This window comes from Rousettus aegyptiacus, unplaced genomic scaffold (genome assembly GCF_014176215.1).
Source record: "Rousettus aegyptiacus isolate mRouAeg1 unplaced genomic scaffold, mRouAeg1.p scaffold_m13_p_3, whole genome shotgun sequence".
Classification (NCBI taxonomy): domain Eukaryota; kingdom Metazoa; phylum Chordata; class Mammalia; order Chiroptera; family Pteropodidae; genus Rousettus; species Rousettus aegyptiacus.
Genome location: NW_023416306.1, coordinates 170,563,943 through 170,590,862, shown reverse-complemented (window position 1 = coordinate 170,590,862; position 26,920 = coordinate 170,563,943). Strand labels below are relative to the sequence as shown.

Below are 26,920 nucleotides of genomic sequence, written 5' to 3'. Positions count from 1 at the left end.
GCCACAGTAACGTGAGGCGACAATCATAATGTGGCCTTTTAAAAACCAAAGGGGGTTTGCCTTAAAATCCATCTCATCTAAAAGATCTCCCAACCCAATCCACGGCTGTGGAGAGCCAGCTACCCAGACAGCGCAGCGGGGCACGGGCCAGTGGGCAGGCAGCATTCTGGGCTGGTGACAGGCTCAGTGCCCCCTCACCTCCCGGTACCGTAATGGAGCACAGACCGCAGGGAGCCCCGCAGCTCGCTCCTGCCAGCCGCCCCCGCGCTGTCTGGAGGCCATTTTTCATTTCTCGGTGTGGCTCTGGCTCTCCTGCTTTGACTTATCCTCGCTTATGAAGAGAATGTTACAGGGAAACATCAGCTATAACTATGAAAAAAAATCATCTTAGAAGTTTTATAAAAATCAAACTTTAACTCCTGGACAGCCCTCTTGTATTATTTTTTTCCCCCTAATTTTCTAAAAACAAAGAAGTTTCAGAAGTCCCAAGTTTTACATAAAGCAACTACTTTGATTGTACCCCTTAGGATACAGTAGACATCGGAATTATTTTTGGAAAGCAGAGTAGGTCAAGAATACCTAAAATAACCTGGTTTCTATTTAAAATACCCTAATCGCTTTGTAACTTAGAAGGAGAAAAAGATTACTTAAAAGGATTATTCAAAATGGAAACGTCACCCAGCAAGTATATCTTGCATGGAGCTGGTGGTAATTACCCCGAAGGCCAAAGAAATAGATTTCTTTGCACAGAAATGTGAAAATGTGTGAAAATATAGCCAAGTGCTGGAGAAAAAACTCGCATACATAGCCTCTCCCGACTCCAAGGCAAAGATGGCAACTGTGAAATAATTTGTGAAATCCAAACAGAAAAGGAAAGTTAATTTTAAAGGGACAGTTACACACTGCAATCTGAAAAGGTTTTAATCAGAGGAACTGTACAGCCAAGAGGAATTTAATTCCGCTTTCTGGAGCTGTCCACTAGGAAATTCACCTGGCAAAAGATGAGCCACGGGTGTTGGTGGGAAGCGGACAGCAGGTTACTACCTACCAGGCCAGGGCTGTTAGGAGGCGCTTCATTTCCAGCATTTTTAGAGGGTCATTCCTAAGTTACTGAAAACACAAACACTGTTTTATGTTTCGGTCCTGGGCGCCACAGGGAAACGGAATGAGGTCGCTTTGCCAGAAATCTGCTAGGTACAGGATCTACGTGCAGTAGGCGATGCTCTCATGGGCAGCCAGGAAGGAGCTGAGAAGAAACAGGAGGCTTTGCCCAGGAGCCGCTTGCTAGCTTTGGGGGGTGAGGGGAACTCTGAGCTCTTCGGGGGCCTGTCCCCTCGGGGTCCCAGTCCTTGGCTCAGAGCTTCGCATGTGAGATCAGTTAAGTGTTTGCTGGGCTAAAATGAATGAGAGCATAAGGTGAGTATAGAGAAAGCGAAAACAGTTATCGAAGCAGTTTCTAGGTGGAACGGGCCCCAAAAGGCACCCGAAGGATCACGGGTGCTCGAGTGCAGAGAACCCCGATACATGACGCTCTCAGGCCACTGTGGCGATTCTCAGCGGCTGAGTTCCTTCCTCGACCAGACAATCGCTTACTATTCGCCTAGAAACATGCGCCTCTGGGCTACACGTCGCCGGCGTCACGCCGAAAAACTGTCCTGCTTTGGTGATGACCGTGACTACGCTAAGGGGGTTTCACTGTTAGGTTTCTCAGCTTCGCGTCCCTGTCGATATTAAGGGGAGCCACGCATCGGCCAGAGCAAGGGTCTCCGGGGGGACCGGCCGCCCCTGCCCCCGCAGGATCCGCAGTGCTCACCTTTGGTAGGTCCTTTCCTGCTCAGCACGGCCTGCTGCTCCTCGGTGATGTTCAGGCGCCGAACCACGTCAGCCAGAGCCGATTTCAGCAGCTGGATGTCATCCTCCTGCATCTGGACCCGCTGCTCCAGGGAGGCGATGCGGTCCGTCACCTCCATGCTGCTCGCGGCAGAGGCGCTGTCATCTGGAGCAGAGGAGAGGAACCGTGAGTCTGAGCGCACCCCAGAGAGACCGGCCTGGGGGCCACCCACTGGCACGCTGCCGCGGCACCGTGCTCAAGGACCGAAGGCGACGGCTCTTCCATGGGGTCTTTCCCTTTGCGGGACGCTTCGTTCCACTGTCTGCGGCCCCTGCCCGCCCTGTGTTAGTGCCTCTCGCTGTCTGAACTGCGGTTCTCACGCCACGACCGTTTCCTACATGCAGGCCAACTTATTTCTTTCCCACGATATCAGAGAACCTCGGAGGGGGTGTGAGGACCCGTCTAGCGCAACTTCCAAACGCCACAGGAATCCAGAGCGTGGTCCTGGGCGTTTGTTCCGACGATGCTAACCGACAGGTCGGTCGGACGATCACGAGGCCATCTCACCCGCCAGGCTAGACTCCTAAGGACCGCGTGGGAACTCTGACAAAGCAGTGCGAGTGGTCACATCCGTTTGGGGGGCACGCACCCTGACGGCCACGGTGGCCAGATTTTCCTGGAGAGTCGTTAAGTCCCAGCTCCTGACCGAGGCCTCCCAGGCCCTAGTGACCGTCCTCGGCTCTCAACCTCACGCTACGCCATTCCCTTCACGCGCCGGCCCCCTCCCCTCCCTGCGGACTTTGGTGTCCCCTGCGGCCTTTGCTTGAGATGTTCCTCAGCTGGCCTTCTGCATGACCAACGTCCTCTGTTCCCCTCAAACGGGAGCCCCCCAGAGAACCTTCCTAACGACCGCACCCACACGGTCGCTTTCGATGCGTCGACCTCCCTTCCTCTTCCCACAGCTCCTGCTGCGTATCCTCTACGTCTCCCGGCTAAAATGCGAGCACCCCGGAGTAAAGTCGAGCGCAACATGTTTTTTTTTTTTTTATATATATCTATTCCTATGTGCTATGTGGATATAATGATGCAAAAGTAGCACTAAAAAATTAATTAGAAACTAGTGTTTTATCAATAATACTGGTTTTCAAAGACTTAAAAAAATCTGGTGTATAGAATCACGCATTTCTGTGATCTTTTGGGGTCACCTCACTAGACAGCAGCTTTGAGCGGGCACACGCGCTCATTAACGGGACCTGGGCACGTTGGCTGTGGTGGCCAGCAGGGTACTAGGGAGGAATAAGTTGGCCTCTACCGCACGACCTTGCATTTTCAAATCGGTGTGATGTAACAACATACCAACGAAGACAACGCAGGCCTCCTCCGCAGTCTAAAAATGTATGAGGCCAAACAGCACCGCTGTAGCCTCGGTTTGCTCTATAAATGGCTTTAATAAAACCGCATAAGACTCTATTTTAATTATATTGCCAAGTTTGTATAGGAAAGTCTAATTTTAATATTTCACCTAAAAAAAAGACCCCAAAAAACCCAAGCCCCAAAACAAAACCCCAACCACCTGCATACCTGCCTTCGAATACAAGTGACAAAAAAAACCCCGCGATGTCTGATCCGCTCGGGTTTTCCCCGCGGCGCAGCCCTAGTACGCTCCAAGTCCCGCCAGCACGCGGTGGCACCTGCGGCGGGCTGCCTGGCGCCTGCAGCTGGTCGCTCTCCGGAGAGAGGCGGCCTCCCGCCAGCAGTGTGAGCTGCCTGTTCTTAACCTTTTGCGAGCACAGGAGAGGCCAGTGCTGTTCCGTGGCTTTACTCTCCCGCCGGCTGGGAAGAAAGCTGATCAGCATAATGAAAGCCACACCCGAAGCTCAGTGGAACCAACGCAAAGCAAACCCGCTTCCAGCCTCTGAACATCCACGGGCTCCCCCGGCACAAGACGGGGAGGTCCCCTGAATTCCGTCAAAGAAAACTTCGTTGGGTCAGGAATGCGGCACGAATGACCTTAACAAGCCATTGAAGGTCATGCTCATTCCTGCGCCTCTAAATCTTATCCACAGAGGTCGTTAAACCAGTTTTCACCCAGGGACCCTCTTCATCTGTTCTGCGAAGTCGTACGTCCTTGTCAAGTGTCACTGCACTTTGTGGCGTTGAGGGGAGGCTTGAAAAAGACAATAACCTTACATTTTTACCTTCTGGGTTTTAAAAACTTCTCTCTGAACTAGAACTACTGTGGGTGGCTGTGGCACCTGCTCATTTTCTTAGGAAGGCGTGGGGACCGACCGACGCCCGACAGGCAGAGTGTTCCTTTGCATTGGAATCAGGTACCTGTCACTCAGCGATCACGCGGCACTAACCGGTGCAGTGGGCACGGGGCAGACAGGACTCCATCTCCGGTGGAACCAGCCCCACGCTGGCGTGAGGCCCTTAACGCCGGCGTCGTAGCTGACTCCCTGCCCGAGGACACACTCTGCACCCTCTGCCAGCCACAGACCTCCTCGGGGCTAAATCCCAGCCTCGTGGCATTTTGTCAAGGTCCCAACGCGGTTCAGGAAACCAGTCCTCGGAAAGGCTGGTAACCAGGGTCACCCGCACTGGACAGCCTGGGTCCCGGGGCTTCGGAAAGAGCACGGACTCGGGATGCAGACTGGGCAGGGTTCAAGTCCTGGGTCTGCCACTTATTGGCCACGTAACCTTGGTGAATGACTCGACCGCTCCGGGAGGAATGCCGCCTGCCCTCTGAAGTTCTCGTGAGGATAAACGTTAGCGTGTGGGAAACGTCTGATACACGGCTCAGCACGAACGGCAGCATTGTACCGTTACAGTGCACCAGCCCCGATTTCACTGTTTATAAAGGCAAAAAGCAAACGCCGATCCTCAGCGGAACGAGCGTTAACGGCAGTCGGTGAGCAAATTCCGTGAGTGCTGCGCAGCGCTTGGCCCGCGAGCGGCCCGGACCGCAGCACGAGGTGCCGTTTCTGCCTCTGAAGCACCTCCCGTCACGTTGAGGAAATGTGTCATTCATCTTACGAGGAAGGACAGTTCCATGTGAACCCCCTCACACGGCAGCACGGGACCAGGGGCCAGCGGGGCACCACATCCACGGCTCCCTCTCTGGCTTGACTCTCCGGCGGACCCGGCCAGACGCCGGCTTCTTTCTGAATTTAAAGTGACGTCATGGGTCCAGGAAGGACCCATGTCACCCCTGATTCCACAGGCAAAAAGATGACCTTGAAGCTGAGCCCTTACCCTAGATCTTCATGTAGCTCTTGTGGCTATGACTTTTAAGCTTAGTTGCTGTTTTACGATAAAAAGTAGCACCGTAAGACCTTCCAGCAGCTTGTCTGTTTTATTCTATTTAAAAGGCGACAGAAGCGCCCTTCCCCCTCCATTCGTAGGCCTGTCCCATTATCTAGAGATAAAAACACCCCGCTACAGAGATCACCCTGTAAATCTCCTGGCGATAAGATGTTGTTGCTATCTGGGTAATGTTCCCAGAAGTCCCGGGGGCCTATTAATTTTAAAAGGTTCTCTTAGTATCTGCCCTTTATCTTGAGGTGTTCTTACTTCTTTCTCTTTAATTATTTAAAACAGCAATAAGAACCCTCTATTCCCACTTGATGTGTCAGACGCTACGCGTCACCTCCAGTCCACACTTCCCCCTCCCATTTAGGCGTCATCCCATTCCACAGCTGACACTGGAGAAGCTGGGTTTCTCGTCCACCCCAGCTAACGCAGCACGGCTAGAAAGTGACAAGCCGGGACCAGCTGGGAAACCTCCGTAATGTCCACCTTTCCGCATTGTCCATCCAATGACAAGTATTCATTACGGTGGGACTTGCTCGGTACCAAGTAGAATATACATAGAATTCCTGCGTCATTCTGCCTTTTCCTACATATTAGATACATGCTATTTAGAAGAAAAAAAAATCTTAATACAGGTTTTAGAATTTTAGAACTGATCATGTAAGCAATAAAAAATAACAACTGTTCACGCAATAATTTGCAGGAAGACACCTCATATAGAAGCCGGCTTTCCGTATTACGCACTGTTTCCAAAAAAGTTATGTTACATTGTCACACTGTTAAGCATGCCAGTCGCATCCAGTAGCGACAGGAACGTAGAAATGGGCATGGCGGGGAAGCGCGGGGCCCGCTGCTGCATCACGGTCCGGATGTCAGCCCGCCAGGTGTGCAGACAGCCAGGTGTGCAGCCTGCCCCACCGCCTCGGCTGAAGGGCTCCAGCTCTGCTTCTCTCCTGAGACTCCTGGTTCTCCTCTGAGCACCTGGGCCAGTCAGGAACCCTGAGTCTGGCTCCTCCGTGGGCTGGATCGGCCACCTGAGCCCCAGCTCTGAAATTCATCGCTTCACAGAAAGTTACACTAATTGACCCCACCCGTCAGCACTCCTGCCTCGGACGATGCTCACAGACGGACGTTCACGCACTAGGCCGCGGGGGACCTGGACGACAGCCCGCGGTTGACGAAAGGGACCGCGGCGGAGGCTCCTGAATGGGAAAAAATGGTGAGCAGATCTATCTGTGTGAGGCTGAGGCCGTGAAACAGCGGCGGGACAGACCGCAAGAAAATGCACACGGCCACCCTAAGAGGCAACGCGGCCTGTGTTAAACGTAGAGGAGACGATGTATTTTAAAGCTCACACACTTTCTGTTCACTTCAGTCGAATGTTACTGACCCCTTTTCCTGCTGGACCTGGCGCCAGGCAAGGCCACGAATACTGTGACCTTCCCAACCTTAGGGCTCCCGGTCCGGCGGAGAGACTGGCCGGCAGGTAACCACCACGGACATGCAGGAACCCAGACAAGAGTGATTACGCGGTCCCTGCCACGCCCCGATCGCGAGCTTGGCGAAAAGCCCAGCGAGAGACGCGGCATGAGGGCGAGACGAACCCAGGTCAAAGCACCGGCGAAGGAAGAGGAGCAGGATTTCAGGGGAGCACGGCTTTCGATAAGTGACTGATGGATACAGCAGAGGAGGAGGAATAAGACTAGTCCCTTGTAGAAAGAACAGCCTCGAGATCTGAGGTGAGTAATTACTGTGCTAATTGTCACAACCCCTACCTTTGCAGAAGTAATTGTTTCCTGTGTCTGTCAGAAATTAAAAGAACTAGGCACTGAAAATTTATTCATCCCTTGTTTCCCACAGTTTTAAAGTGAACAAGGCATCCTGCAGGCGGGCAGAAGAGAAACCCCCGGTGACGTGTGAACCGCGTGCTTTAACACGTGGCCTCTGCTCTGAAGTTCAGGGGCATCCGGAGTACCGAGGCAGGAACGGAGTATCCGGGGTATGGGATGAGAGGGGGCGAAGGAAAAGGCCCAACATGTGTTTCGATAGCGCTCCGAGTAAGTCACGCAATGTGGCCAAGTCCTAACCATAAAAGGAAAAGCTGAAATTACGGACAGGGAGGCGGGGAGAGCAGACAAAATCGTGAGCATCAGGACAGAACCTGACCAAGATCTGAAGTCCGCGTTTTGATTTTACAAAGAGACTGACTTTTGCATATTCACTGGTTATGTTTGTTAGAGCCGGAAGGGGCTGAGTAGGATCTCGTCAGTTCCCAGACCGATGTAACAAACTGTTATCTAAAAAGTAGCCTTAATAAACTTTCATTTGCTACTTGGTTTCAGCAAAAAGTATAAAATGAAAGCTATTCTTATCTTAATTTGTTCTATTAATTTCCACTAGTATAAAATCTTCTATTTAAACTGCAACATGGTTACATCGCCCATAATACCGACTATCTCCTAGACTGATTAGTTTCAGACCATATCTCTTCATGAGAAAGCCTGTCCTGTTAATAGTTGGGAAGAAAAGTCAGAAAAACACACTTCAGATGGTTTAAAACCCACCAGTGGGGCTAATGCCATACAACTGGTTCTCTGAGATAAAATTTGCTAACACATATTGAAGCCAGTGGTCCATCCTTGGGATAATAAAGTAGATCTGTTGGCTCACGAAGACATTAGAACGGAAAATTCCTAGCTTCCGTTGTATAAATTACCTTCTAGGCTTCCGTCAAAAAAGCGAAGCCACACATGCTAAGGTTAGAATCCAAAGGAAGGTCTGAGTTCCAACCTGCCACCACCCACATCCCTTTTTTTTGCGGTTATTGTTGTTACTGTAAAACTTTTTTCTCTCTCTTATTGACATTGTGTAGCGACTTTTTAAAAAGCTCCACCAACTTCTGCTTCCAGCTGAGCTGGGGTAGCAGGCGCTGGATTTGCCATCCTACCTGAAACTGCTAAAAGAAACAGATAAAGTTCATGATGCAGGGTTTTCAAGACACGGGACATCAGACAAGGAGGGGCAGTGCCTGCTCGGAGGTGGCAGACAGACGCGGTACCCCACAACCGCCCCGGCGTCCAGCCTGGAGGAAGTGACGTGGGGAGGGGAATCCCCGAGTTGAGACAGGGCGCCAAGATGACTGGTGTTCACGGGGCAGAGTACTGAGGAGAGAGCTATAAAAAGAGAAAACATCAGAAATCTGCAGAAAATACCCCGGGGCCACGTCATCAGCCGAGAACTGAGCAGCATTTACCGTGAGGAAGCCACCCAGGGCTGGCGGAAGAGCCGCGAGAACAATCGCCAGGGCTCACGCCGCCCAAAACGAGTTCCTGTCACCAAGGGCCGGAGTGGAAGCGACACTCAGTCCCCAGGGCACTGGGCAGAGGACTTAGAGGGTTTGACCCTGGACAAGATGTGGCTCTGGTCCCCCGACAGAGCGTAAGAGCATGCCTCGAGAGGATGAAACGGTTTCCAAGTGACTTAACCGCAACTCACAACAAAGCTCAAAAGTATTTATAGGGATATAAAAATACTCAGCTCCCAACAAGGTAAAATTCACAATGTCTGGTAGCCAATAAAAATGACCGGCCATTCAAAGGAGCAGAAAAATATGACCCGCAATCAAGAGAAGAATCGGCCAAGCAAAACTAATCCAGAAATGACTCCGAGAACAGAATTAAAGTTATTATTACTGTATTATATACATTCAAGAAGCCAGAGTGAAAGTTGACTATATTAGATAGAGGCATGAAAATGTGTGTGTGTGTGCGTGTGTGCATACACATACATTTATTTAAAGTCAAACTTCTAGAAAACTACAATACACTGGATGAGATTAACTGAAAAGATTAGTGAACATTAAGAAATAGCAATAGAAACTACCCAAAATGAAATACCAACAGAAAGGGGGGAGAATGAATGAGGAAGAAGGGGAGCAGAGGGCCAGGGAGGGTGCAAGGCCTTGGGTGCCCCAACAGCTACGTAAATCAAGTCCCTAAAGGGGAGAAGTAAGAGGGGAACACAAAATCATTAGAAAAATAATGGCTGAAAAATTTCCAAATTTGATGAAAATTATCAATCCACAGATCAGAAAGCTCGGTAAATCCCATGCGCAAGAAACATGAAGAAAATTTCACCATGGCAGAGCCAAATTGAACTGCTTTGGATCAGTGATAAAGAGGAAAATCTGGCAAACGAGGAATACAGAACTTCCTTGACTTGACAAAAAACATCCACAAAAAGCGTAAGCTAAGACCTTACTTAATCGTGAGAAACTGGATGCTTTGCCCTAAGAATAGGAACAGAGCAAGGACGTCTCCTCTCATCCCATGATATTGGAAGTCCAGCTGGTGCAAGCAGACACGAAAAAGAAACAAAAGTATATAAACTGGGAAAGAAGAAATGAAACACCAGATGAATAATTACCTATGTAGAAAACTGCAAAGAATTGAGGAAAAAAAAAAACCTCCTAGAATGAGGGACTATAACAAGTTTGCAGGATACAAGGTTAATATACAAAAGTCAATTTCGTATGTACCAGCAACGAATGACTGGAGTTTGAAATGAAAAACACAGCACCATTTACGGCAGCACCCCAACATGAAACACTTAGGTGTAAATCGAACAAACTCTGTATGGGATCTATACGCAGCTAACTATAAAACTATGATGAAAGAAAATACAAAAGGTGTTCAGTATCTATATCAGAAAACTATAAAATTACGAAAGAAACAAAAAATATCTGAAGAAATAAAGAGATATTCATCCGTGTTCATGGATCAGAAGTCCCGGTATTGTCTCATCAGCTCTCTCCACCCTGATCTATCCGGTCCCCGCAATCCGGATCATGATCCCAGCAAGCTCCTTGGTGAATAATGACCGAGGGATTCTACAGTTTATATGGGGCGTGGTGGGGGCGTGGTGGGGGCGTGGCGGGGGGGGAGGGGTAAAAGGCCCAGAACAGCCAACGGGATACCGACGGGCAGCGACGTTGGAGAACTGTAAGACTTGACCCAAAGCTGCAGCAAACAGGACATCACGTTACCGGTGAAAGAAAAGACACAGAGAGCAAAGGAACGAAATAAAGAGCCTGGAAAGGGACCACTTGGACGCTGCCAGCCAATCTCTGAGAGAGGAACAAGGGCGGGTCAATGGAGAAGGAACAGTATTTTCAACAATTGGTGGTGAAACAATGAGATTTCCATAGGCAAATAAACAAACAAACAAACAAACAAACAAATAAATCTAGACACAGATCTTACAACTTTCACAAAAATTAACTCATATTGCACAGAATGGGAAATTAGAAAGTATTTTAAACCGAATGAACATCCACACACAGCATACCAAAAATTTTGGGATGCGGCTAAAATGAGATTTTACAGCACTAAACACGAATAGTAGAAAAGGAAAGGGAAGGAAGGGGAGGAGGTGACGGAAAACGACCCGTCTACCCTAAGAATCCTCAAAGCAAGCCGAAGGGAAGTAAACGCGCCAGAGCAGCGGTCATAGAAACGGAACAGAAAACTATAGGCAGAATCGCTGAAGCCAAAAGCTAGTTCTTTGATGAAATACATGGACAAAGCAGTAGCCAAATTAACCAGAAAAAAAAAAAAAGCGAAGGGACAGAAAACGGCCTCAGGAATAAGAGGCGATGTCGCTGCAGCTCTCAGAGACCGAAAGGATAACAAGGAAACATTGAGACCATTTTACGCCAATAAATTCAATGAAATACACAAATTCTTTGAAAAGCAAAAACAAAAGCTCATGCGAGGAGAGATCATCTAAAGAGCTTATCAAAGAAATTGAATTTAGAGTTAAAGTTCTTTTTATAAAGAAGACCCCAGACCCTGACAACTTCGCTGGTAGATTCTACCAAACTTTCAGGAAGAAACGATACTGACTCTACCCAATGTCTTCCAGATAACTGACGAGGAGAGACTACTTCCCAGCTCAACTGTCAAGCCAGCATTACTCGAAGGTCAAAGATACGTTACGGGAAAAGCGTTGGCGCGTGGGGAACCCGGATTTCCGGGGCGCTGCTGGGGGACGTAGATGGCGGGACCACCTGGGAAACAGGTAACGCGATGTTCACTGTTTGATGCAGTCACTCTGCTCCTAGGTATGTGCCCAAGAGCAATGAAACCATGTGTCCCTGCACCTGAACGAAGAGCCGAGAACCGGAAACAGCCCAAGTGTCCACCAGAGAGGGAATGTAAACAAACCGTGCTATGTCCACACAGTGGATAGAGTACTGGGTGAGAACAGCATTTAACACTGATTGAAGCAAGAACACGGGTGGATCTCGAAATAGCTATGCTGAGCTAGAGAAGCCAGAAAACAGAACACTGGCTCTATGACCCCACGGATGTAAAATCGCACCAGACGCAAACTAATCTGCAGTGACAGGGGTCAGGGGTTGAAGGGGAGGAGACGGGGTGGTCAAGGGCACGGAGGAACTTTAGGGAACGATGGCTCTGTTCATTATCTTGATTGCAGTATGGCTTCATGGATATGTGCATATGTCAAAACTCATCAAACCCGTCATTTAAATATCTTTAGATTATTGCGTGTCACTGATACTTACGGAAAGCTTTTTTTTTTTAAGGCAAGGAAAGCAGAAAACAAAACAAAAACATGCTATCTTTCAGGAAAAAAAAAAGAAAGAAAATTATATATTTTTTAATGATTCCAGAAAACCTACTCAAGTCTTACAAGATACCAAAAACCCTTCACGGAATGAGATAGGATACAAAAAATAAGAAAATATTCAGTTTGGGCAAAGAAAGGAAAATGATAAATTGAACTGTTTCTGGACCTAAAGGTTACAGCAGTTTGTTTTTCTCTTAATGGGCCTTAAAATATATATATATATTTTTAAATCAAGGTTAATGCTACACATTATGGCACTCGAAACTTTATTTCTCCCACCTCCCACCCCCCAATCTTACTCTCTTAGACTAGCTTTGAAAATCCCACTGCGAGTTCCCCATTCCAAATTCCACAGGAGACACAGCCCCGCGCCTCACAGCTGCCGACGGTCCAGAGAGCAGGTCGCCAGCGCCCAGAGGGGGCTCGGTCCTGGGCCCGCCGATGCATCACCTCAGTTCTCATCCAGCTGAATACTCTGACCCATCCAAGAAGACACTCACCTCTCCACGTTCAGAACCTGCGTCCAACCCCACACCAAAAATGCACGGGAAAACACGGCTCAGAGGACATTGCTATGCACACATTATCACTTTTAGAGAGTGGTCAAACGATCAAGTGACAATTTAATTCTCCAATTTCTTAAATACACTTGAAAAGGGTATTTGCCCATCTGAGCTACAGCATGTTCCAATGTGAAAATTTGCAGTTTGATTCTTTATTCAAGTACCACTTGAAGTTTAATATGAGACATGAATCCAGTACCAGGGGGGAAAAAAAGTGGGAAAAAGCCAAAAAAAAGTGAGAGGGGAGGCACAGAAGATGATTACAATAACCTTGGCAATCTAGAACCCTTGAAGAATAAGCTCCCTAGAAAACCAGGGCTCAGGAAGAACCCACCCTTTTAAGAAGCCCACTTTTCAAGGTTTTAATCATTTTGTTCAATAATAAAAAGATAGCTCAACCAAAAAAACGGGCCAAAGACTTGAGCAGACATTTCTCCAAAGAGCTATACAAATGGCCAACAAGCACACGAAAGGATGCCTAAGACCAAGCCAGCAGGAAACTAAATCAAAGCGACAAGATGCCCCTTCGCGGGTACTAGGACGGCTACAGTCGACGGAACTGGAAGTAACAAGCGCTGGCGAGGACGTGGGGACACAGAGCCTCACGCACAGCCAGGGGGCACGCGAGTGGTGCAGGAAAACAGTGTGGCGGTTCCCCAGAAAGTTAGACACAGAATCGCCACCCAGTCCCAGGGCGCACTGCTCACAGAACTGGAAACAGGGACCCAAGCGGATACGTGTTCGCTGGTGCTCACAGCAGCGCCACCACCAGAGCCCAGAGGGACACGACACAGCGGCCACAGATGCTGCCGGGGGGATCGAGAAAACGGGGTTCTCACGCCGCGGGATGCTCAGCAATGAAAAGAAACGGAGCCTGGAAACACGGTGCCACACGGGACAGGCCAGTCGCGGACGGACAGACACCGCGTGGCTCCACTCGCATGAAGTACCTGCCACAGGCACGTTCCTCGGGGCAGGAAGCCGCTTAGAGGCCAGCAGGACCTGGGAAGGCGGGGGTGGCGGGGAGAGATGGGGGTCACTGCGTCATGGCTACCGTGATGAAAACTACCTCAGCAGCAGATGGTGGAGACGGCTGCACGGCGCCGTGAATGTCATTATCGTCAGAGAATTTGCACACTTAGAAATGGTTAAAATTGCAAATTTCGTTATATATATTTTACTACAAAAAAAAAAAGTGCCCCCAGTTTTTCTCCACCGTTTCGAACGGCTGCCTTTTAAGAAGATGCCGTATCCGTTCTTCCGCGCGCGCGCCTGCTCTCCGCGGCGGAGGCTGGGCTGTGACGGACGCAGGGGCCGCGGGCACAGGGGCCACGCTGACCCCGCCACAGCGCGACGGCAGGGGAACAGGCGGACGGGGCGGGCAGACGAGCCTGGAAACCGCCGCCTCCGGAGGGCGTCTCGGAGCAGGCGGCAGAGTTTCAGAGGACTTACAGAGAGGGAGGGAGGGAGGGAGAAAGGCACCCAGAGTGCCCAGTCTGCACGAGAACGGCTAACAGAGCGTTCGAAACGGGCTAACGAACTTGCATCCACGTTTTTGAAATGAAGAAAGTGAAGTGCCGCTGGATGAACATCACGAAACCGTTCGGAACCATAAAAAGGAAGAACCGCGACTATCGAATATCTATGCGATGAACCTAGGAATCGGTGTGCAGTCTACGAGCACACGATGGCTCCAAGGCCTTCTCCCTTACGGGCGAAGATTCTGCGTTCATTCGCGTTCACACAGCACAGAAGCACACGAGCCTGTGGGGACCGCACTCGGCGAGGGCGCCCTCGCGTGCTGGGGCCCCGTGACAAGGTGACACGGACCGGGTGGCATAAAGGACAGCCGTCTGCTTCCTCAGGGGCCTGGAGGCCGGACGTCCGCGGTCGAGGCGCTGCCCGCGCTGGCGGCTTCTGGGTCCTCTGCCCTCGGCTTGCGGACGGCCGCCTTCTCCTCGCGCTGTCACAGGCCATTCCTCCTTTCACGCCTGCGTCCTGACCTCCCCTTCTTCTACGGACACCAGTCGTGTTGCATTACGGGGCCACCCCGGTGCCCTCGTTCTAACTAATTACCTCTTTTAAGGCCCCATCTCCAAAGCTGGTCACGTCTGAGTTGTGGGGGTGAGGGCTTACACGTGGATGGGGTCAGGGCACGTCAGCCCGTAGCCCGTAACACGGGGTGCTCCCGGAACCCACACCTGCGAGGCCGTTGGCCCCGTGCCGGTACCCACTGGGCCCGGCAGCTCCGCGGGGGACATGCCACCCGCTCAGGGGCTCCCTGTGCAGCAGGGCTGTCCCGGGTCTGCTTACTTGGCATCCGGTGTGTGCGCGATGCATGGCTTTGAATGAATGAAAAAAAAAAAAAAAAAGGATGACTTTTCTGACACTGTCCTTGGGCGAAATCAGTGTCCGGACGACCCCGAGTCGCCCCACTGGCGTCGGTGCCGCGGCGGGACCTGCCCCTCGCCCGCACACAGTGCTGTCTGGCAGGAGATCCCGGCCACGGTCCGGCCCCCACCCTGTCCTGACTCACTTCCTCTCTGGCACCGACGTGGACTCCAGCTCTTCTCCCCTCCAGAACAGAGTCATGTTTGTAACACTCACAGAATTCTCTAAGAGCCTTCACCATCATTTTCTTGCCCTAAAATTTTCTTTTCCCCCAAGAAGCAGGGTGGTACCGAAGTCGGACACCACCATCGTGTTAAACGGTGGGGGTGACACTGGAGTCAATGAACGAACGCGTCCCCTCGCCACGGGACGCGGACGGCAGCACCCCCTTCCACGAGGCTGAGCGGACCTTCGAGGGCAGCCGCACAGCAGGGATTTTCTGCAGTTGTGGGTCCAGACCTGCTTGCGCACGTCGGGTTGAGAGGCAAGACTGTCAAACAGGTCATAGCTCCTGTGAACACAGAGGCCCCATGTCTGAAACAATCTCTTTGACAGCGAAAGCCATTTCTTCCTTATTTCCTCTCCCGGCGTTTCCAGCCCGACGGTCCCACGGCGGTCCTCGGAGTGGAGTTCTGGGAACCGGTGGGAGGGAGTGTGTGGCGAGGGGCTGGCTGGAGTTGGTTATGGCTCCGTGAACTGGGAACAAGCGCCCGGAAAGCGCCAGGGGCTGCTCCGGCCAGGGGTGCCCAGTCCCCATGCTTCAGGAGCTGGGAGGCTGACGGGGAGAACAGGCGCGTCCACGGCTCGGTGAGCGCTGGGGCAGAATAGAGGTGAGCGTGAGCCCCGGGGGGCGCAGGCAGACGGGAGACGTGGAAAGGGCAGGGGCTCTGCAGCCAGGACACTCGGTTCTGCCGCTTCCCCGCTGTGGGGTCCTGGGTGACGGCTGGGCCTCTCGGTGCCCGAGTGTCCTCGTTACAAAGTGGGAGGATGACACTTAGCCCGCAGAGGAAAGTGAAGATGAGAGACGGTGCAGAGTACAGCCCTTCTCCCCTGCGGTTACTCAGCAAACCACGGCTACTTTGGTTTTAGCCTGAGACAATCAGGGAGAGCTTCCTGGAGGAAATGGTGCCTAACCCCGAGTGACACCCTGGCCCACCCAACCTAAGGCACTTCAGTTCACCTTCTTTGGAGTACGTCTCACTCTAGGAAGTGCCTTGTTCATTTGTTGGCTCCCCTGGTCGCTGTCTCTCTCCCATGAGCACGGAAGGACATCGTTCGTTGGTGTTTTCTGTCCCCAGAGCCTGGAGGTGGCCCTGGCCCACTGGAGGCACCAGATGAACACGTGCTGGAGAGCAAGCAACTAACGCTGCCCCAGTGCGTGTCCAGTCTACAGTCTGCCCGCGTCCGAGGCTTCATTCGTTTCTCCACGACAAGGCACGGGGACAGGTGTTACTCCATCATTCGTTATAGATGATAGAAGTCTAGGCTCAGAGAGGGTCCAGATCCAAGGTCTCACGCTGCCAAGCCCGTGACCCTCTGCCACAGGGCACTGCCAGAAAGGGCCCTGCTGACGCCTGAGCTGGGTCACGGCCCAACGACGGGAGCCGGGCGCTCACACGAGCACCAGAAAGGATGCGATTCTGCCCGCAGCAGGGTCTCTAAGTGGCAATTTTATGAAAAGGAATCGAGTCAGTATCAAGACGCCAGTTACACCTCTAAGCCAGCCCCCCCTCCCACCCCCACCCCATCCCTTGGAACTGACGGGCATGGCAGGATGGCGGGTCTCAAACCAGAAAGGCGGGGGGAGGGTCTTGGTCTCCTTCCCGGGGAGGTGGTTTCTGCAGGCCCGGCGCTCGGGCATGCGGGAACCCAGCTTGTCAAGGCTCCGACACTCCACTGTGCATCCAGAAAACACAGATGGGTTGGACTGGTGACAAGCAGCATGTCTGGTGGGGCAGAGCAGGCCAAGAAAAGAGAGCGTGCTGAAACGGAAGAGGCTGCAGAAGGCTCCGGCCTCCCACACGGGACCCACGGGATGGGTGGCAGTTAGCAACGGGAGGGGGGGGCGGGGCGCAGCGCTGGCCAGCAAACGCGTGCTCCGCCGCCGACCCCTGCGAGCAACTCCAGGTTCCACGGCCTTCACGTGGCGCACGCGTGACGGATCACAGAATGGCTTTTTAAAATGAAACAAACGCGCCAGCCGCAATCACTGGTTCCGGAAGCCCCGGCTCCACAGGAGAGGCTGAGAAAGGCAAAGGGAGCAAAGGGGAGGAGGGGGGCGTGGGGGGCCGCTGTGAAGGGGTAGAATCGAAGAAGCCAAAGCGAGAGAGAGGAGGGGTGACGGGAGAACAGACCCTTCTTCCCCACCGCGCCCCACAGCTGGGGGCTCAGCCTCCCGAGTCCCGATGGGGATGACGACCACGTGTGGCCCTGACTCAGTCAGTCACGTGACGTCCGTGAAAGCGCGTTGGAAACGCAAAGCACCTCACAGCCACGGGGGACTGTCACCCAAACACCTGAACACTGTCACACGATGAGTCACCGGCTACCGGGCCCCCCACGCCTGCGCACGTGTGTTCTCACGCACAGCTCCTGCATTTGGCATTCAAAACACCATTAACCGCCCGCAGCACCCACGGCAGTCAGGACGATCCTGAAGATGCACCAGGTCTGGCGTCTGCGCGTCGTCTGCACTGAACCCACAGGCTGCGAGACGCCTCTGCTCACGCAGAGCAGCGACCTCCGACGTCCGCGTGCCCGGCCCCGCATTCCCGCCCCCACCCCCCCACACACACCCCCACGACCCGCCTCGCCTGACGCCGCCCCTCCCCCTCCGAAGTGCGGCCCTCCTGCCGGGCGGTGAACCGGGCGGTTGTCTGAGCTCAGAGGCCCGCACTGTCCGCGGGCTGCGGTTGGCCACAGCGGAGCGTTTCGGAACTGACATATTCAAAGTTGGCGCTAAACCCCTTCTGTAACGACCGCGCTGGTTTTCACCCAGCCTCGGCCCCAGCCTGCAAGCGACGTCGGGGCAGGGGGCTCGCGGGCAGGGGGCTCGCTGGGGCAGGGGGCTCCCCGGGGCAGGGGCTCGCCAGGGCAGGGGGCGCCGCGTGAAACGTCTCGGCTGGAGCCTGCCACCGGGCCTCGGGCCTCGGGGCGCCGTCCCAGCCCGGGGCCGCCTCCTCGCACGTGCCCCCGACTCCTTGTCGTCGGGGCCCCACGGCTCACTCGACGGGACGGCGGAGACAGGGCCGAACTCGCGCGAAGCGGCGCCCGCAGCCTCGCTGCTCACCCACCCCGGACCCGCGCCGCGTGTCAGGACGCACCCATGCACTGGGGGTCAGCATTACTCTGCTCACAGACGGTGCCTCCGGTCAGTGGAAAAGCCGTGACCGTGTGTGTCTCTGGCCTGAGCGCGCACAGGCTCAGTTTCCTGAGAATCTGTTTCAAACCATGCTGCAAACGACGATGCGGAACCAGACCGGGAGGGCCGTGAGACGTCAAGATTCTTCCTCTTCGTCCCCGATAATCCCCTCCCGTCCGGCTGCCACGTGCTGCGTGGGCACCGACGGCAACAGCCAGAATGAAGAGGTGCAGAGGCTTCCTGCGGCAGGTCTCTGCCCTGCACTGCGGGGTCCCCCCGCCCCCTGTGATGTCTGCCCCTCCTGCGATGTCTGCCCCCCTCCCCCTGTACTCCACGGTGTCTCTGCACTGCAGAGTCCCCCCGCCCCCCGTGGCGTCTGACCCCCTCCCCCCCCCGCCCCCCACCTGCACACCATAGCGTCTCTGCCCCTGCATGCGGGGTCCTCCCGCCCCCAACCGGAACACCACAGCGTCTCTGCCCCCGCATGCGGGGTCCCCCCGCCCCCCGCGATGTCTGCCCCCCTCCCCCCCCACACCCCGCAGCGTCTCTGCTCCGCGCCGCGGCTGGACGTCGGGTTCCAGGACCCACCAACGTCCATTACAAGCAAGAGCGACAGAGCACACGATTCCGTTTCAGCAAACACAGAACCTGGGTCTGCACATACGTGTCTGTGCGTGTGTGTGCACGTGACTCTGAGGCGTGAATCCGTGTTCCTCGCCCCGCCTGCCACCCACTCGCGTGCCCCGTCCCCGCTGCGGGCGCTCCACCGCACCGCCGGTCCCCGGTCTGCACGGGACTCGTGCCCTCGACGGCTTCCACACGCCTCACGCCAGCTCCGGGTCGGCCGTCGAATCCTGCCGGCTCCGATACCTACATGCTCCGAGCACCTTGCCGACGGCCGTGGGCGCCCCCTCCACTGCACCCCTGGTTTGGCCCTGCTCGCTCGCTGTCCGGGCCCCCGCGACAGTCTGGACGATGGCCGTGGCGGCCTCGTCCCGCCCTTCCTCACCGAGCAGCACGACCTCTCTCGAAGGCGGACTCGGTCACACGCCTGCTGGCACCGGCGGCACGTCGCCACCGTCCGAGTCGAAACTCTCGGTGCTGGGGCTCTGCCCTTCGCCGTCGCCCCTGACACCTCCCCGACCCCCCGGGCCGCGGCCCCAGCCGGACGCCTCGCAGCGGCTCCTGCTTCTGACCTGGCCCTGCAGGCCGCTCCACGGCACCCTCTTCTTCGCCCGGCTCGCCTGCACCCCTCTCCGGAGGCTCACCAGCTCCGCGCTGCCTCCGACCAGAAGCGCCCTCAGCGCCAGCGCGGGGACGGCGGGCCGGGTCGGGCGACCCTCCCGCACACGGCCAGAGCGCCCCACGGCGGCCGTCGCACTTTCTAGACGCCTCTGCACGCATCCGCTGAGCTGAGCCTCCCCCGCCCGGCTGTGAGCTCCTGGCGGGCTGCCCCGTGCCCGTCTAGAGGCCGAGCTGCCTAGTGCATCGCCGGGCGCGGGGCTGGCCTCCCGCGAAGGCGCTTCTCACGCGTCCAGCAGCAGCTCTAAGACTGTGGTCCCCAGAGTCCCTGAGTCCCCCTCAGGAAGTGCATGAGGCCAAAACTATCTTCATAAAGATACCGGGCCACCGTCTGCCTTCCTCACTGTGTCGCCGTGTGCACTGTCGGCGCCAAAGCGGCGGCGCCTGAGCCCGTCACCGTGCTCCTCGCTGCCGCTCACAGTAAAACACGCCAGGTCCACGTACGGACGTCTTTGACGAAGCTCCCGAAGTATCAATTTTATTAAAACCCATCCCTGACGAACACGTCCCTTTCCTCCTCGACGTGACAAGAGCGCACGGAGCCCCTGTGCTGCAGACTGGTGTGCGGGAGGTGAGGGGGGGGGGGCGGTAGGGGGGTGGGGCCATCCCCAGGCCGCGCAAGCGCTGCAGACCGGAGCGGGGGGGGGGGGGGGGGGGGGCGGGGGGGGTGCGGGGAGCGTCCCCAAGCCGCGCATGCGCTGCAGATCTGTGCGGGGGGTGAGGTGGGGGGGCTGTCCCCGGGCCACGCACACGCTGCAGACCGATGCGGGGGGCCGTCCCTGGGCCGCGCGCGTGCGGCCAAGCCGTGAGCTTTCCCCCAGGCAGCACCACGTTCCCTGTCAAGGACAACTGAGGCACCAATGCTGGTCATTCGGGCATGAGGTTCTGGACTCGTTTCCTCAGAAGTGCATGAAGGGGGCCTGTCACTTGAAGAAAAAACAGTTGAGGGCATTTGCTGCCCCTGAGAAAATCTGAGCTTTTGAGTAAAAACAGAACCCTGGAAAACTTGTACCGGCCCCTGGGGAGCTGGACTGCTTCGTGACACTTAAAAGGCTATTAATTATCCCCTGTGACTTTTTGACATTGCATAATGAAATGTGTCCACATTCGAAAGATCTGCATAGCCCAGCTAATCAATATTTTTCAAGTGCCCAAAGCATGACATTGGGTCAAAATCCGGCCTGGCTCAAAGAGCCATTCAGATGCAAGACAGACCAAAAAGTGTGAGAATCTCCCTTGTCAAATCTAAGGACAGGCTCACAAATCTCCTCTTTGGACTCAGTCGTGTGTGCCCTAAATTAGAAATATGTTTGGCACTTGCATCTGACAAAATACCATCTCGACATAAGGTTTCCTCATTTCAAATGAAACACACAACTTTCAATGTTGGACTAGACTGAGGGGCCACGTGGAGAAACCTCGGGGGGACCAGGCATCATAAGAACCGCACTCCAGTTGTCACCTGGGGGCACCAGGTGCCATCAGGTGAGCTGAGCGAAGCACCCGGCCTCTCGGAGGTCAGTGTCGACATCGTGGGCAGCACTGAGCGTCCGCCTCAGGCAGCAGGGTAGGAGTGGAATCAAATGTGAGGTCGGGGCCTTCGGGCGGGGCTCTCAGACCACAGGTCTTCCCCAGACCACACTCCGGTTTCACCTGACAGCACCTGGTATCAGGGACAGCCCTCCGCGAGGAAAGGGTGATCAAAGTCAGTGGAACAAACGTGGGCGCGAGGAACGAAGTGGAGAAGACCAGAATGAGGAAAAGTGCGATGATGATCGCGGGCCTGATGATCGCGGGCCGCCGCGCTCTGAGGTGTCAGCAGCCAGCAGCCTGCTTCGCAGGAATCCCCGCATTCTTAGTCCTGTCAGACTTTTATCTTGGGAAGCCACCTTTTCCCCTGAAGCAAACGCAATGCTTATCTTACGAGAGCATCTCTACAACAGAAGCGACAGACAGTCTCACCTACGTGGTGTATCTTTCATATCTGAAAGAAGATGAAGAAGTATCGCGAGGCCCTAAAAACCCACCCAGAATGTTCTGCCACTGATCGCTTACGAGCGAGTCAATCGAAATCATTCTCGGGGGATGCAGGAAGCATCGGAGAATGGCTGAGACTTGGTGTCTCAATTAAATATCCATCCCCACTTTCACAAAAACAAAAGAAACCACTGTTTGTAGAAGAAAAACATCACTATAACATTCTGTAAACTAAATCAGTGCTGATCGTGACACAGTCATTATCATATTAGAAGGTCATACTTTTTTTTTAAAAACAAAGCTCACAGGTCTCAGCTTAAGCACTGGGAAAAAAAAGTCAGGTTCACAGATATCAAAATGACGAGGGGAGGACCATGAGCCGTGGGCTGTACAGGAAGGCTCTGGAATCGAACAAACCAGGGTTTGAATGCCGGTTCTGCCACTCCCTGGCTGTGTGACCATGAGCAGGTTATTCTCTGTCCCACGTGTAAGCTCTGGGTCACCCGACTTGCTTGCCACAGAACTGCTGTGAAGAGTAAGGAACATGTAGACCTGGCACAGCATCTGACACAAAGTCACGTGGAGTTTGTATAGCTAGAATGGCTGCCAGACACACCTGCATGATGGCCTGGGAAGTGGGACAGGGCGTCTTCTTGGCTTTGAGCTACCTGGTTCATTTGGGGTGAGATCCATGGGGCAGGGCGGCGAGGGGGGCGGGGGGATGGCAAAGGAGGAAGGGGGATGGGAGCTCAGCTGGGCAGCATGCGAGCCTCTGCGCCCCCTAAGAGAGCTCTAAGTTGCAGTATAACCTATTCCATTATGTGATCCATTCTTAGTTTTATAGCTTTATGACCTATTAATTTAAAATATGCTTTATAATAAAATTGGTTCCTTTGACCTTCTTTCTGTATTATTTTTTAAAGATGAATTTTAATCCTGAGTCCTTTTAGATCCTTGACATCTCTAGGTTTCCATGGAGATGATGACAGCTCCGCCTCCCTCTTTTTCTTTAGTGTCTGGGGAAAGAACAGGGTCAACTCGGAAATTATGATCATACAACACCATCGAAGGCTACAGGTGTGTCAAATACACGGACCTTCACGTCGCTGTAGATCCCGGGGTTGTAGTTTGCAGTGCCCTGAAGCCGATGGCCTCGAAGCTGAGGAAGGTCCCCGTGGCAGGCGCGGTGTGCTCCGGGCGGCTACCACAGGCATCGGCGACCTCATGGTGGGCACGAAAGGGGTTCTGGGGTCAGAAATAATTTAACAGAGCATAAAAAGTGTTCCATTTCTCTAAATTTTAATTAATTGGCGTTGATGATCAGTTACTGGTGTGGACTGGTATAATTACAGTCCTGCAGGGCTTCATGAGGAGGATGGGTTCTGAGAAACGTGTCGTTAGGCAACTCCGTCCTCGTGGGGACATGGCAGGGTGCAGGCACACAACACGAGGTGGCCCAGCCCGCTGCACGCCCAGGCTGCACGGCGCAGCACAGGCTCCCGGACTGCAAGCCAGCGCAACATGCGACTACGGAACGCGAGATTAAACCGAGCACAAGCGAAGGGACGTTGTCGAGCGACGGATGCGACCGAGAAGACGCGGTGGACACAGGATGCGTGCGGCTGCTGCCGGCACAACACGCTGTCGCGCGGCAAACTTTTTTTATCAGTAGGAAGAGCATACGCTAAAATAACGATGAAAGCTACGTCGGAGTAAATGCATAAACCAATAACGAGGTCGTTGATCATCGCTGCCAAGGATCGCGTCCTGTACGTGATCATACGTGCTGTGCTTTTAAACCACTGACAGTGCAGGCGGTGTGTTTACGCCAGCACCCTGCAAGGGCAGGGGAACTTTTCAGCTCTGTTAACTATCTGTGTCATTGACCGAAAAGTCACTGTGCGGCTCGTGGCTGAATAGTCAAAGTTTACAGTCTTCTTACATCTGTATTATTCGACAAGTAAAGAGAATTATTTCTGTCGGCTCTGAGAATCTACCAAATTGTCTGTTCTGCAACCAAAAACCATATAAATGCCTATGCTAGGGCATTTGAATTTTTTTTTTTGCCTTGAAGATTAAAAAGAAAGAAGGAAAGCCAACAACTGTTCCTTTTTTACCCTCAAATCAAAAAACAGTATTTCTCTTGCACAAGATTGTCATTTGTTGGTCCCTCATTGAGTAATACAAAATGGACAGGTTGGTATTTCAAAGCACACAAAACTGGTTCAGCCATAATCCTTTTGCTCAGCATAACAAGCTTAATCATCTTTCCTCAAGAAACGTAGCTAACGAAGGTTCCTGGGCCAAACAGGCTACTTCACTTCCAAGGGTGGTACTTAATTTATTCAGCCTTAAGGAGGAAGATGTGGGGCTGACAGCGGGTGGAACGGAGTTTTTGGCAGAGTAAATTCGAGATCCTTTCTTTGGTTTATGCCCACTCTCCCCGAAAGATTAGAAAAGAGAATTATTACATTTAGAAACACTTTATCTGTTCACTTGCTTTTAAAACCATGTAAGAATGTTTAGCTAGAGAAAAGCAAATTGTAACGAAGCACTCTAGGCGCAGGTGCTATTCCCTGGGAACTCCCAACCAGCCCTGCAGGAGCTTCTACGCAAAGGTTACATCATTTCCTTGACCCCTGAAACTTTCAGCCGCCCTGCAGGACAAGCCTGGGCACCCTCCCGCTCCCACCCTCGTCAGACCCGTCCTAAATCTTGACGCCCCGAGTCTCTTTGGGCCAGACGAGGTGTAGAGCCCATTGTGTAGGGCGCGGAAAGGGGACGAAGGCTGGGAGTGCATCATGCCGTGAGAAGGGGTCACCGAGAGGGTGCAGGCGGGGGACAAACTCGAATGCTATCTGGTTCCTCCAAAAGGCTGCGAGGTCCATAAAGCAGTCCACCAGTGTCACAGCTACTGTCCCCAGCACACCAAAAAGGAATCGCCATCTGGATATCGCCTAAAATCCACATCTTTGGATTTAGGTTCAACGACATTCATTTGATCGACTTTCAGTCTATACATCCAGCTGTTTCGGAGTCATGAAGACACAACCTTGTAAATAAGTGCCCTCAGGCACGGGTGCCTGAGGCGGCCAGGGCGCCATGCCCGCCAAGACACCACCGACGCAGTCGGCAAGCCCGAACCACCCAAGCTACACGGGCCACAGCTCTCTGGAGCACCAGTCCTCACGCGTTCACCGGTCACTCAGTGAGCTCGGCCACGTGCAGCTCTCACGGGCGAGTGAAGATCACAGGCTTCCTTTGCTCTTGAGGGTGTTGCCGGAACGGAGAGTGTGGGGAGCAGCATATGAGGTGAACCCCAAGAAGACATGGGAGCACACCACAGGGGGACCCCAGACGGACATCTCAGATGTGGGGGCGGGGGGAGAAGGAATGGGACTAGGCGATCAGGTAGCACCTTGCAGGTCACAAGGCGCGGCTGCAGACGGCTGCGCTTGCGAGGATTAGGAAGCCCGCAACGCGGAAGGGAAGCCTGAGGCCCGCCGAGGCCAGACGACGCGTCCCGGGAATCCGCGAAGAGCCGCCACTTCCTCCGGGTCGGTGAGGGTTTTTGTTCGTTCGTTTGTTTTTTTCATTTCGATTGGGTTTTGAAGAGCTGAGTCCTAGAAGGTAGAAACTTGGCCCAGAGTTAACAGATAATTTTGAGGGCCTCTGAAAGCGGCAGCAAAGAAAAGGCGTGAGGCCTGAGATCTGCAGGTGGAGAGCGGTGTGCCCCTGGAGACCCACGCCACCCCCTACGGCTCGGAGCGGTCATGAGGGCGGCTGAGAAAGAACAGTGAAACTATAAGCTGGAGCCAGTGAGCAGATGCAAAGTGCCATTGTTCCTCTGCACAAGCCATGGGCCCCGCCCTGTTAACAGTGGACACTCACATTCCTACGGAAGGAAGGAAGGGAGGGAGGGAGGCACGGAAGGAAGAAATTTAGAGAATTTATTTTCTTGAACTTTGCTTTCTTGAGACAAAACTTGGCACACCTGGCTGCCTCATTCTGTAGGCAACAGCCTGACTCTAGAGTAGGGGCCCCAACCCCTGGGCCATGAACTGGTACCGGTCTGTGGCCTGTTAGGAACTGGGCCTCACAGCAGGAGGTGAGCGGTGGACGAGCAAGCGAAGCTTCAACTGTGTCTGCAGCCGCTCCCCAGCGCCGGCATCACCGCCTCAGCTCCGCCTCAGATCGCCAGGCATTAGATTCTCGCAGGAGCACCGGTCCCAGGTGCCAAAAAGGTTGGGGACAGCTGCCGTTGAAGGTGCTGTGACAAGTGACTGTTGCACAATGATGTCACAGTTTCCCCAGGGCACCATTCAGTTATTTATATGCCAGGCTTCCCACTGACTGTCATTCAAATGTGGAGCCAGTGTCCCTAAGCATGGGACAGTAGAGAGGATCCGCTGTGCAGTCGCCAGAAGCCACCCTGGGCACAGGGCCAGCATGGCTATCGGGCCTTACAGGTCCACAAACCCTTCCCTAAAACCTCTGGAGCCTGACCGTCTTCTGAATTCAGGTCCCGCCCTCAGAACAGAAGCATGGGCATATTCCATATGTTACCCAAGACCCGCCGAGGGTCTGGGGCAGCACCCGTAGTCACCCTCGAAAACACCTCTACGGAAGAGCAGAATAACTTTCATACGAAAAGAAATAAACATGAACCATTAAAAGCCACATGTTTCAATTCCAGTAAGTCCCCCCCGCCACCACCACCACCGAATGCTTCCGGTCAGGCCGAGTCTAACAAATGAGTTACCGAGAAACATTTGGTGATCAGAGCCTTCTGGATTTTGCATCTGGATAAGGGATTGTGGGTCTGCCTCCCCCAGGCCTCCCGCAGGGCTGCTGGGTCCCGGGGCGTCTGAGAGAAGCCCACGAGAGGGATGGACACATTGTGTCTCAGCCCCTACTTCGGAAGGAACAGGACCGCACCGGGAAGGGCACGCGACCGCCAAGTCAGCACTTGGTCTAGGACGCAGCATGTCGTGATCTGAGGCCGAGAATTAAAGACACGAAAAACAAAAAGGCGCTTTACCCAAGACGTGGCCCTGAAGAAGGCACATGTCCGGCGAACGTGACACTTAAGCGGATACGGAAACTTACACTGTGAGGAAAACGCTACGGAATCCTGTCAATAACCTTGTCAGGACTTACTTCTTAAACGTCCACGTTTCTGAATGTCGGGTTTTCTTAAGAGCAGGGTGGATCTATAAACACTTTTCAAAGTCCAGGTGAAAACAACAAAATTTGTGAAACAAAAGATGCGATTATCTACATCGTATTTTCTTTTTAAATAAAGTGCTCTTATAAAGGTAGTTTGCCAGATGGATGTGGATCCTAACGTGAAGACAACAAACAGAAGACAACGTGGCAGTCTCAGGCCATGCCACCCTGAACAAGCCCGATCCCGTCTGATCTCGGAAGCTGAGCAGGGTTGGGCCTGGTTAGTTCTTGGATGGGAGACCACCTAGGAAGACCACATGCTGTAGGCGTAAAAAAAGAACGAGGGGGGGATTGTAAGCTTGC

At 53.6% G+C, this 26,920-nt stretch overlaps 1 protein-coding gene and 1 pseudogene across 2 annotated transcripts in view; one reads left to right on the top strand and one right to left on the bottom strand.

Annotated features, from left to right (window-relative positions):
* Positions 1-26,920, bottom strand: part of EML1 (EMAP like 1) — a 92,569-nt gene that overhangs the window by 53,008 nt on the left and 12,641 nt on the right. For both annotated transcript variants that reach the window (XM_016119529.2, XM_016119528.2), the window contains exon 2: positions 1,814-1,996. In XM_016119529.2, the coding sequence (XP_015975015.2) occupies positions 1,814-1,996 (183 nt within the window). The remainder of the gene's footprint in view (positions 1-1,813; positions 1,997-26,920) is intronic.
* Positions 26,768-26,886, top strand: LOC118600757 (annotated as a pseudogene).